Source organism: Rhinopithecus bieti, unplaced genomic scaffold, assembly GCF_001698545.2.
Source record: "Rhinopithecus bieti isolate Rb0 unplaced genomic scaffold, ASM169854v2 scaffold_1234, whole genome shotgun sequence".
NCBI classification, from domain to species: Eukaryota; Metazoa; Chordata; class Mammalia; order Primates; family Cercopithecidae; genus Rhinopithecus; species Rhinopithecus bieti.
The window spans coordinates 261,672-274,711 of record NW_016803318.1 but is presented as its reverse complement, the minus strand read 5'-3'; the positions used below and the strand labels follow the sequence as shown (position 1 = coordinate 274,711).

The following is a 13,040-nucleotide window of genomic DNA, read 5'->3' as shown; positions in this document are numbered from 1 at the left end:
AAGGTTTTTAAATTTTTTTTTTTTTTTTTTTTTTTTTTTTTTGGAGACAGAGTTTCGCTCTTATTGCCCAGGCTGGAGTGCAGTGGTGCAATCTCCGCTCACTGCAACCTCCACCTCCTGGGTTCAAGCAATTCTCCTGCCTCAGCCTCCTGAGTAGCTGGAATTACAGGTGCCCACCACCATGCCTGGCTAATTTTTTGTATTTTTTAGTAGAGACGGGGTTTCACCATGTTGGCCAGGCTGGTCTCAAACTCCTTACCTCAGGTGATCCACCCGCCTTGGCCTCCCAAAGTGCTGGCATTACAGGCATGAGCCACCACGCCCAGCCTTCCCTGTTTTCTTAAGTGTTTCACTTGCTCCACAACTAAATTTTAAGTTCCTTTCAGGCAAGGCAAACTGTGACATTTACTTCCTGGCCCTGTTTCTAGGAGAGTGCTATGTATGAAACATTCAATATATACTTTTAGTCAGGTACAGTGACACCTGCCTGTAATCCCAGCTACTACGGAACCTGAGGTGGGAGGATCACTTAAGCTCAGAAGTTCGAGTCCAGCCTGGGCAACACAGTAAGGCCTCATCTCTTAAACACATACACACACACACAAACACGCACACATACACACACACACACACACACACACCCACACACACTTCTTAGCTAATTTTTTAAAAATCCCTGGCAACATCTAAAGAACACGAAGTTACAAGCTATGAATCAGCAAAATTACTTTAACACCTGAAGAATAACTCATGCCATCAGTGTCGGATTTAGCATTACTAAAGTTAGGAAACTGACTACATATATTTATTTTTCTTCTTACTCAATGCATCTCTTCCTGGTGAGTCATATCTACAAAATTGGCAGACCAATCTATTTCCATTACCTAAAAGAGAACACTAAAGAAAAATCAAATGAAATTTCTTCTTCTGCATATGCATAATCAGTAAGTGACAATCTGTGTTATCACAAATAGCACACACAAGGGAAAAGAATACTGAAATCATAAAGGCTTCCAGGACTGGCAAACAGAATACATTTTATTTTATTTTATTTTTTTGAGATGGAGTCTCGCTCTGTCACCCAGGCTAGAATGCAGTGGTGCGATCTTGACTCACTGCAACCTCTGCCTCCCGGGTTCAAGCAATTCTCGTGTCTCAGCCTCCCACGTAGCTAGGATTACAGGCGCATGCCACCATGCCCAGCTAATTTATTGTATTTTTAGTAGAGATGGGGTTTCACCATGTTGACTATGCTGGTCTCGAACTCTAGCCCTCAGGTGATCTGCTCACCTCAGCCCCCAAGGTGTTGGGATTACAGGCGTGAGTCACCGTGCCTGGCCCAGAATACATTTTAAATAACGTTTTTCAATTCATTAAAATGAGAAAATAAAAATGGAACTTCAAAACATGATCTGTCTGGAATCACTCTAATCAATCTAGGCAGTTCAGAGTTAACCAAAACTCTTAATACTGGATATTAAGAAGTAGTACAGACCATAAGCAGAAAAACCACCCTAAATAGAACTGGACCATTACCCACACAATACTGATAAATCTAACAGCATCAAAATGTGGGGGCTACAGGTCTTAAAATAATTTTCAAATAATAAGGGAAAGAAGCTTACGGTTTTACAGGCTTCTTCTTAAATACGACTTTTCAAATATACTACTAGTACAATTTCAATTTACATACCAAACAGTGAAATATTTTGCTATCTCTCTAGGCACTTCAGCTATCTCTGGAAAAGGCTAATATGATCCTAAAACAAAGAAATCCTGATTATGGGATTTAACTTATTTCTTACTTTTAGCATCTGTCAGCTTTCTAGAGCAAACAGTTGTATGGCAATATAGGGTACACATACAAACAAGCAAAAGAAAAACATCAGTGTTTTTTGTAGGCTGGCAGGTTTGTACCTTCTGGGCTGTAGTCTCTAAATGATTAAAACAGAGAGTATTAATGCCACTGAATTATACACTTAAAATAGTTACAATGGTTTCTTTTTTTAAAAAAAAGACAACTAAAGAGACTTTAGGTCAATGGACAAAGTGAAAAAAGAAAATTACTCTGGATTTGATATAAAATGGTATTCAAGAATGAAGACTAATACCCTATTTTCAAATCACAGTTAAGATTTATTTTTCCAAAAAAAATATGGACGCCACATTATAAGAAGACATAGAAATTATTTACAGACCCCATCTTGGGATCTGAAAGGCAAGTAAATATATCCTTAATCTACACCAAATGACTGTGTTGACTAAAGGTAAACCCTGGAAACCAGTACCTCTGTACAAGGTTGAAGACTATTTCATTGTGACTTCGACAACTCATCCTGGCCTGCACTTTACCTGGTTGTCACACCACTAAAGCAGAGTCTGCAACACTGTTATTTCAAAACAGCACAAGCTTTTATTCTCACACTGTATGTACAATAACAAAGTAGAAAACAAGAATTAAAAACACTACCAGTTTAAAAGAATACAGTTTGAGGCTATTACTTTCTCCTAATCAAGGGTTTATCAAAGGTAACATGCTCAAGCCCCAGTTACTGAAAACACAAATCTTCCCAAGGGTTACTCTGGCCCACATTTTTTCTTATACATTCAGTTAAACTCTGATGTTTTGCCACACTGGAAAATTAGTATCTGCCATGATTTTAACACCTAACCACTTCTTAAAGAATTCCTATAGCTAAAGGAAAACTTACCTCTGCAAAATGTGTTGTTGTGCTATTGTCTATCCGACTGCCGCCACCACCTAAAAAACTAAAGAGAAAAGGAATGAGTGGTGATTCTATTCCCAGGAACAAGCTCCCCTCCCAGAAGCTAAATATAGAATGGCATAATGAGAACAAAGCCCAATAAGGAAAAATAACTCATCCCAACACAACACCTATAAAGGAAATTATGAATAACTGTCATGTAAATTAATCTATGAGAAGTATCATAAACCACAAAATCAAGTGATTTTCAAGGCTAAATCCAGTGAAAAATTGGAGAAGTCACCATAGAGAAGGAAGAAGGACCCACAGCCAGCAATGCAATTCAGATTTGACCTATCAAAAGAAAAACATTTATCCTCAAAAAACACTAACAAAACAAAATGTTTCACTAAAAAATCATTCAACCACCAGATGAACAAAACATGTGCAGCTACAATAGTTAATATTTCTTAGGAATGATTAAATGTAGTAACGTAAGGGGCCTGGTACTGTATTTAAAACATTATAAAAGGATTAAATAAACATTTCTCCCCCTACCCACCTTTCAGGACCCATCTCAAATGCTACCTCCTCCATCAAGCCTTTCTGTACTCACCAACCAAATAAGACTCTTCCACACCCCTCTGCACTCTCACTTTGATTCTAAAACCTACCTGGCATTATAAATATCTAGGATTTGCTGCATCCATTTCAACCCATTTGCCTCCTTCATCAATATAAATTCAGGAGGCAAAGACTGCAATTTATTAATGCCTCTCAAATACACGTAGAGTGTTCATTAAGTGTCAGACATTACACAGTACTATCATCTTTAAAAACCCTGCAATGTCAATATCCTATATTGATACTCAAAAATAAAAGTTGTTGAATTAATCACATGTGAAAATGATAAAATAACTATCTATTCCCAAAGACCCTGAAGAGTGGAGAGAAATATTAAATCCCACTGTCCCCATGAAATTTGCAAAGAACAAAGAAAACAAGCTAACACATACGGGAAGGGGAAATGGAAAGAATCACAGGAACTGCTGGATACCACTTCTACCTCAAGAGACACACTTAAGCACACAAACATACAAACACTCACCCCAATGATAAGTTCACAAACTACTACAAATAGTTTTCATCTGTAGGATTACAATACCAATCCAGGCATTGTGCTGAGCTCACTGAGGAAACAAACACACCCTAGTTAGTCTGAAACCAAAATTGAAAAAGCAAAGCTAATGCCATTCTTTATGCAATCATTCTCAAGCCTTATTCCATGATTAGAAACCATTTAATACCTCTATTAATTTCAGAAAACCACTTTTGTAAAAATCACTCCAAATGTATAACAAACCCAAAAGTACTTGTACATCTATGTTAAATAAACAGCTAATTGAACTACCACACACCATAAAAAACTAAGTTGAGTGGCTATGTATCCATTTGATTGCTCAAGCCCAGACAGGTTTCCAGGACTCTTCCTTCTTGCCTTTACTACACAGTTTCAAGGATTCAAATATCCTTGGTAATTGAAACTGCAACTCTTATCTTCTGGGGTTCTGCTCTCCCTGAAGCTACCTCACCGTTCGCTTTCCTTACAATTCCTTTACATTTTAAGAGTAACAGAGCTAATCATAGAGAAGGGATAATAGAAACCACCATGTTGTTCTGAGAAATGTTACAAAGCTTAAGAAAACTTACAATGTGCTCCTCTACATGGAAGTTTAAGAGCAGATGGAGCCTATCATCTAATATTTACATGCGAGGACCTCCTCTTACTGGTTTTTACCCTTCCACTACTTACCAATGCAATTGCTAAATATTTAAATCAGCAAATATTTATGAACTTTATAGAAGGAAATACCATACTGCCTCTAAAACAAGGATTCTAAGAAAAAGATTTCTTCTTTCATGTAAAACACTAATCTCTTTCAAAACACCCAGTCTTTGTATTTGAGTAAATTGCTACCAATAGCACCTATATAAGACAACCTTTGATCTACGAAGACACATAAGAGAATTAAGAACAAAAATCACAGAATCCATAGTTCCCTGCTAGACAAAGATTCATCCTACAGTTATTCATTCTCATTTATAACCATATTTGCATAAAAGTACTATCTGCCTAAAGAAAGCAGGGTTACTACTTGAAAACTTGGCAAAAAATAAGCCCATTAATTGTTCCCCCACAACCAATATATCCTTTATTTAGCACATGCAGAGCATAAGTGCCTGAAATAAGTATTTGATGCAATTATAATGGCACAAACAAAAAGCTATCCCAAGTTAGCATGCCATCCACACAAAACTGCTAATTTTGCAGTCATGCTAATCTTAAAGGTTTAGTGTTGGTATTGTACTATTTAAAACCAAGATGATATTTAACTGTATCAAAATAGATCCCATGCCACATATTGCCCCAGAAGCTTCAGCTTGTTTACACATATAATCACCAATCATTAGTAAAGTAAAACTAATAGTACATACTGTAAAATGTGTAGTTTTTCCTGGTTGTGGAAGGGACCTTCAACTTTAGATTCTGCCAACAGTAACAGTAAAGGAATTACCTACTGCCATTAAAATCCCCAAAGTCACTCCAAGATTAAGATGCTTCAGATTACAGATTCTTTTTGACCAGTCGGTATTTCTTCCATTTTCAGACCAGTGTTTAACCAAATAGCCCCAAAAGAACAAATGTGCCATTGTGTTTACCAAAAGAGGCCATCTATCAATGCTATTTTAAAATTTATTAAAATTTTAGGTTAGGCCAGGTGTAGTGGCTCACACCTGTAATCCCAACACTTTGGGAGGTTGAGGCGGGCAGATCACAAGGTCAGGACTTCAAGACCAGCCTGGCAAACATGATGAAACCTCATCTCTACTAAAAATACAAAAATTAGCCAAGCGTGGTGGCGGGTGCCTATAATCCCAGCTACTTGGGAGGCTGAGGCAGGAGAATCACTTGAACCTGGGAGGCAGAGGTTGCAGTGAGTCAAGATCGGCCATTGCACTCCAGCCTGGGCAGTAGAGTGAGACTCCGTCCCAAAAAAAAAAAAAAAGATTTTAGGTTGGGCACAGTGGCTCATGCCTGTAATCCCACCACTTTGAGAGGCCAAGACAGACGAATCACTTGAGGCCAGGAGTTCGAGATCAGCCTGGCCAACACAGCAAAACTCCGTCTCTACTAAAAATACAAAAAAAATTAGCAGGGCACAGTGGCAGACACCTGTAGTCCCAGCTACTGGGCAGACTGAGGCCCAAGAATCGTTTGAACCAGGGAGGGAGAGGTTGCAGTGAGCCGAGATCGAACCACTGAACTCCAGCCTGGCAACAGAGCAAGACTCTGTCTCAAAAAAAACAAAAAACAAACAAAAAAAAAAGAAAACACATTTCATAGTTTTGTTCACATAAACAAAAAAAGAATATGTAAGTCACTTCCAAAAATTTCCTCTTTTATCAGCTGTATACCTTTACTAAGGCCAATAAGAACAAATTCCAAGCATTGCAAACCCATATATTAATATTACACTGGAAAGATGGCCTAAGTTTGACAGCAATAATCTTTTCTTTTTCTTTTTTTTGAGACACAGCTTTGCTCTCGTTGCCCAGGCTGGAGTCTTGGCTCACTGCAACCTCTGCCTCCCGGTTTCAAGTGATTCTCCTGCCTCAGCCTCTCAAGTAGCTGGGATTATAGGCACCTGCCACTATACCCAGCTAATTTTTGTATTTTTAGAGGAGATGTGGTTTCACCATGTTGACCAGGCTACCAGGCTAGTCTCGAGCTCCTGACCTCAGGTGATCCACCCACCTCGACCTCCCAAAGTGTTGGGATTACAGGCATGAGCCACCACACCGGCCAAATAATCTTAGTAAGAACAAGAGACTCAAGGCTTCCTCAAAGTAGAGGAATAATCAGCTTCCCTGGCTAGAACAGAATGTTTACTGATTAGGTATCTATGTCAGAAGTCACTCCCTAACCCACCAAAGAGGTATAACAGCAGTTTACCTTCAGGCATCAGAGTGGTCACTAAAAACCAACTAATAATCTAAGATAAGCCCCCAAGTCTCAGATAATAAATGAAAACTTACCAGATTTACTCTGACATGCATACAGTTGTACATAGAATGCCACATACAATCAGAAGCAGTGCATATCACCACATCTGCTATCTTATTACTTTCCAAATTTTCCCATTTTTCTTTCTTTTTTCTCTCTCATTCTTCTGCCCTCTCTTGTGCAAGCTCATGCACTCACTGACACTCTCTTTCTCTCTCTCTCTCGCTCTCTCTGTGGAGTGTAAGTTACAAAACAAATTCAATTTACTCAGTCCACGCTGAGAGAAAATAGTTTTGATAATGTAATGTCTGACTTATTCATGAGCTTGTACAATACCTGGAATCATCTGTCACTTCTTCAATAAAGCCTGATTCACATCTGGGACAAATATATTCCTATAAAAGAAAGGAAGAAACAAAAATTTTTCATTAGAAAGTTAAGTGAGATCTGTAGTTTCAGAATAACATGCAGTATACAAGCTGAGGCTCTGAAATGCTGTATGTACTTGCTGACTCGAGTAGTATTTTTTTTTTCTTTTGTGATCTGTCACCCAGGCTGGACTGCAGTGGATCATGGTTCACTGCAACCTCGATCTCCCAGGTTCAAGAGATCCTCCTGCTTCAGCCTCCAGAGTAGCTAGGACCACAGGCATATGCCAACATGCCTAATTTTTTTTATTTTTTGTAGAGGATGAGGTCTTGCTATGTTGCCCAAGCTGATCTCAAACTCCTGAACTGATCTTCCTGCCTCAACCTCCCAAAGTGCTGGAATTACAGGCATAAGTCACTGAGCCCAGCCTAGTTTCTTCTTTTCCTTTTTTTTTTTTTTTTTTTGAGACAGAGTTTTGTTTTTGTTGCCCAGGCTGGAGTGTGCAATGGCATGATCTCGGCTCACGGCAACCTCCACCTCCTGGGTTCAAATGATTCTCCTGCCTCAGCCTCCCGAGTAGCTGGGATTACAGGCATGCACAAACATGCTCGGCTAATTTTGTATTTTTAGTAGAGATGAGGTTTTTCCATGTTGGTCAGGCTAGTCTCAAACTCCTGACCTCAGCTGATCCACCTGCCTAGGCCTCCCAAAGTGGTGGGGTTACAGGCGTGAGCCACCATACTCAGCCTTTTTTTTGAGATGGAGTCTTGTTCTCTTGCCCAGGAGCTCAGGAGCTAGAGTGCAATGCAATGGCATGATCTCAGCTCACTGCAACCTCCACCTCCTGGGTTCAAGTGATTCTCCTGCCTCAGCCTCCTGAGTAGCTGGGATTACAGGCTCCTGGCTAATTTTTGTATTTTCAGTAGAGACGGGGTTTCACCATGTTGGTCAGGCTGGTCTCAAACTCCTGACCTCAGGTTATCCACCCGTCTCGGCCTCCCAAAGTGCTGGGATTACAGGCAAGAGCAACCGCGCCCAGTCCAGTACCAGCCTAGTTTTTTCTATTATACTCTGGCAAATACAGAATTCCACAAAATATTTGCAGAATTGTTTCATAGCTACCTAAGTGGTTTCCACTGACAGCTGAAAGGTAGAGTGCCAAAGATCTTTTTCTTTATTTTAAAATTTAGGTTATTTATTTATTTATTTATTTATTTTGAGACGGAGTTTCGTTCTTGTTGCCCAGGCTGGAGTGCAATGGTGGGATTTTGGCTCACCACAACCTCTGCCTCCCAGGTTCAAGAGATTCTCCTGCCTCAGCCTCCCAAGTAGCTGGGATTACAGGCATGCACCACCACCACGCCCGGCTAGTTTTGTATTTTTAGTAGAGACTAGAGACGGGGTTTCTCCATGTTGGTCAGGCTGGTCTTGAACTCCCGACCTCAGGTGATCCCCCCGCCTCAGCCTCCCAAAGTGCTGAGATTATAGGTGTGAGCCACTGCGCCCGGCCTATTTTTATTTTTTTTTTAAAGACGGAGTTTTGCTCTTGTTGCCCAGGCTGGAGTGCAATGGCACGGTCTTAGCTCACTGCCATCTCCACCTCCCAGGTTCCAGCCATTCTCCTGCCTCAGCCTCCCAAGTAGCTGGGATTATAGGCACCCGCCACCATGCCAAGGTAATTTTCTATTTTTAGTAGAGACGGGGTTCTACCATGTTGGTCAGGCTGGTCTCGAACTCCTAACCTCAGGTTATCTGCCCACCTTGGCCTCCTAAAGTGGTGGGATTACAGGCGCGAGCCACCTCTCCTGGCCTAAAATTTAGGTTTTTTTAATTAGAATGAATTCATCGTCTAATTTTCTCTTCAAATCTAACAAAAAAGCTCCACTATATATATACATATATCAAAGCAGTAAAATATTATGATAATGACAGGTATACAAACCGCTACTTTTAGGCTGGGCGCGGTGGCTCACACCTGTAATCCTAACACTTTGGGAGGCCAAGGTGGACAGATCACTTGATGTCAGGAGTTCAAAACCACCCTGGCCAACAGGGTGAAACCCTGTCTCTACTAAAAATGTAAAATTAGCTGGGGTGTGGTGGCATGTGCCTGTAGTCCCAGTTACTTGGGAGGCTGAGGCAGGAGAACTGCTTGAACCCAGGAGGCAGAGGTTACAGTGAGACCAGATAGTGCTGTTGCACTCCAGCCTAGGCGACAGATCCAGACTCTTGTCTCAAAAAAAAAAAGTAAGAAACTGCTACTTTTTACTATGTAAAGAAAGAGACTGCCACTTTTTACCATACATACAAGAGACACAAATTGGGCCAGGCGTGGTGGCTCATGCCTGTAATTCCAGCACTTAGGGAGGCCAGGCAGGTGGATCACCTGAGGTCGGGAATTCGAGATCAGCCTAACCAACATGGAGAAACTCCATCTCTACTTAAAAAAAAAAAAAAAAAATTACAAAATTAGCTGTGGTGGCACATGCCTGTAATCCCAGCTACTCAGGAGGCTAAGGCAGGACAATCGCTTGAACCCGGGAGGCGGAAGTTGCAGTGAGCCAAGATTGCGCCATTGCACTCCAGCCTGGGCAACAAAAGCGAAACTTCATCTCAAAAAAAAAAAAGAGAGAGACATAAACTGAGTAACAGCATAAATCAATTTGTAGACTAGGAACAATGAAGTAGTACAATATTTCTATTCTAATCTATCTTCTGTTTATCAATGATTCCAAATAAAACCTAACATTCTCAAATACCCTACAGAAATGACAATTCAAATAACCAAAACAATTCCATTAAGTCAATTTCTATTTCCTTCAATAATAAATCTTTATTTTAAATAGTATCAAGCGTTGGGGACAAGAATACACTTTAGAGACTGCCTTATAATAATTTTTTAAAGTATATTTTAACTACCTATGAAAATAGATCTGGGAAACATTTTTTTTTTTAACCTCATCCTGGACTCCAAAGGCACAGGAAAGACATTTTCAACCATTTTCTTTCTTATTTATTTATTTATTTATTTATTTATTTTTGAGACAGGATCTCACTCTGTTGCCCAGGCTGGAATGCAGTGGCACAATTTTGGCTCACTGCAGCCTTGACTTCCAGGGCTCAGGCAATCCTCCCGGTCTCAGCTGGGACCACAGGCACACACCATGCCCAGCTATTTGTATTTTTGGAAGAGATAAGGTCTCGCCACGTTGCCCAGGCTGGTCTGGAAGAACTCCTGAGCTCAAGCAATCTGCCCACCTTGGCCTCCCAAAGTGCTAGAATTACAGGCATGAGATACTGTGCCCAGTTCAACTATTTTCTTATGCCCTATAGTTTCTGAACCCTAAATTTTGTTTTACCTGAAGATGATGTAAGCTGTATTTGACTCTTCAAAGAAAGACAGGATGGCAAATCAAACACTCAAATGCTTTTTTTCTAAAGAGATGGGGTCTCATTCTGTCACGAAGAGTGGTGTGCAGTGGCACAATCACGGCTCATGGCAGCCTCAAACTCCTGTGCTCAAGTGATCCTCCCTAAGTGCTAGGATTACAGGCATAACCCATCATGCCTGGCCCTCAAGTGCTTTTTAAAAAGGAAAAAAAAAAAAAAATCCCTCATGTCAAAAAGATTAGTTTCTTGAGGAGACAGTCAAACCAAGAAACAGCGAATCTAATACAATAATTGCTATAATCAATGAACACTGGAAACAGAAATAAATACAGAGTTTGCCTGGGAGAACTAGGGAAAGCTCTGACTGAAACAGAGACCTAAAATATTTGTCCAATGAAAAAGGAAATAATAGGTTTAGGACCATGATGATAGAAAACAGCATGCATGGAGGTTGGAAGGGAGTGGTATGAATGTGGATATGCAGACAGGCAGATAGGGGTCAGAATGTAGAAAACTTTAGGTAACTATTAATATCAACTTTACCCTGAGGATCAGAAACTCAACCTTTTTTCTCCACTACACACATGAAGGATGAGACACATTCACAACTGGCATACTGCAAACTACTCCAGAAATAAAGTAATCTGAGGACCACATAAATCCCTGAGTCCTCCTCTACTCCTTCATCCCCTACCCTCCCAGAAAGCTGCAACTCCATCCCTTTCTCTCCCATTAAGAAAATTTATCTGGTCAGGTGTGGTGGCTCACACCTATAATCCTAACACCTTGGGAGGCTGAGGCAGGAGGATTGCTAGAGCTCAGGAGTTTGAGACCAGCCTGGGCAACATAGTGAGACCTCGTCTCTACAAAAATTTAAAAATTAGCCAGGCATGGTGGCACATGCCTGTAGTCCCAGCTACTTGGGAGGCTGAGGCCAAAGGATCACTTGAGCCCAGGAGGTTGAGGCTGCAGTGAGCTGTGATGGTGCAACTGTACCCCAGCCTGGGTAACAGAGTGAGACCCTGTATCCAAAAAAATATATATATATATATACACACACACACACATATACACATACACACATACACACACGAGTGTATCTGAATGCCGAATGCAAATGAGACTGATTTTGGAAAGCTAACCTTATCTATTCTAATGTCTAAAATTAAATTCAAAAAAAGAGTCAATAGCAAAATGAAATCACAGTGCTAGGCCCTCTTTTCTCTCCCTGTCTCACTCATTCCTATTGCTATAAATATCTCTATATGCTAACTCCCCCCAAATGTGTATCTCTATCCCAGGCCAGTCTTCTGAATTCCAGACTCACTCACTCTTATATGTATGCTCTCTCACACGCTTTTTCTCTCTTACACACACACACCCTCTAGAGATGTGGCATACCAGTTTGCTCATACTAGAAACCCAAGGGTCATTCCTAACGCCTCTCTTTCACCTCTCACCACCAAATCCTGGTACTCCAAACACAAACACATTTCCCAAATCTACATACTCCTTGTGCTGCTGCCGCTGCCGCTACCTTAACCCAAGTCAGTACTGGCTCTGGGCACTAAATATCTTCCCCTCTTTCTTTTTCTTTTCTTTTTTTTTTTTTTTTTTTTTTTTGAGATGAAGTCTCGCTCTGTCATTCAGACTGGAGTGCAGTGGCACCATCTTGGCTCACTGCAATCTTTGCCTCCTGGGTTCAAGCAATTCTCCCACCTCAGCCTCCAGAGTGGCTGGGATTACAGGCATGTGCCACCACACCCGGCTAATTTTTGTATTTTTAATAGAGACGGTGTTTCGCCACGTTGGCCACGCTAGTCTCGAACTCCTGACCTCAAGTGATCCGCCTGCCTCAACCTCCCAAAGTGCTGGAATTACAGGCGTGGGCCACCACACCCAGCCTGAATATCTTCCTTCTTAAGTCGTGTCCTGCTTCTCATTTAGTCCTTTCCAACCTAAAATCAAAAAAGAACCATCTTTTTAAAAGCATAAAACAGACCACGTCATTACCCAGCTTAAAATCTTTCAATTATTTACAAAAACACTTAAAATTAAATTCTTTAACACGATTTACAAGGCTGGTCTGTGCTCAACTTGACAATCTCATTCTAGACTACCCACCTCTCCCTTCCCTCAGTGTGTTCTAGCCACAAACTAGCCTTCTTTTGATTCTTCGAACTTATCAAGCTCAGCACTGCCTAAAAGCTTCCTGTAACTAGAACACTACTTCCGTAACTTTCTGCATGGCAAGAGGCATCTAATCTCCTTTTTTTTTGTTTGTTTGTTTTTTTGTTTTGTTTTGTTTTTTGTTTTTTGAGACGGAGTCTCGCTCTGTCGCCCAGGCTGGAGTGCAGTGGCCGGATCTCAGCTCACTGCAAGCTCCGCCTCCCGGGTTTACGCCATTCTCCTGCCTCAGCCTCCCAAGTAGCTGGGACTACAGGCGCCCGCCAACTCGCCCGGCTAGTTTTTTGTATTTTTTAGTAGAGACGGGGTTTCGCCGTGTTAGC

At 40.9% G+C, this 13,040-nt stretch overlaps 1 protein-coding gene across 2 annotated transcripts in view; it reads right to left on the bottom strand.

Moving 5' to 3' along the window:
- Positions 1–13,040, bottom strand: part of RNF115 (ring finger protein 115) — an 84,350-nt gene that overhangs the window by 40,197 nt on the left and 31,113 nt on the right. The window contains exons 2-4 of one of the 2 annotated variants that reach the window (XM_017875001.1): positions 7,108–7,166; positions 5,202–5,253; positions 2,712–2,769 (exon numbers count right to left, since the gene is read on the bottom strand). In XM_017875001.1, the coding sequence (XP_017730490.1) occupies positions 2,712–2,769; positions 5,202–5,253; positions 7,108–7,117 (120 nt within the window). In that variant the 5' untranslated portion in view covers positions 7,118–7,166. The remainder of the gene's footprint in view (positions 1–2,711; positions 2,770–5,201; positions 5,254–7,107; positions 7,167–13,040) is intronic. The other variant, XM_017874993.1, reaches the window with a different exon arrangement.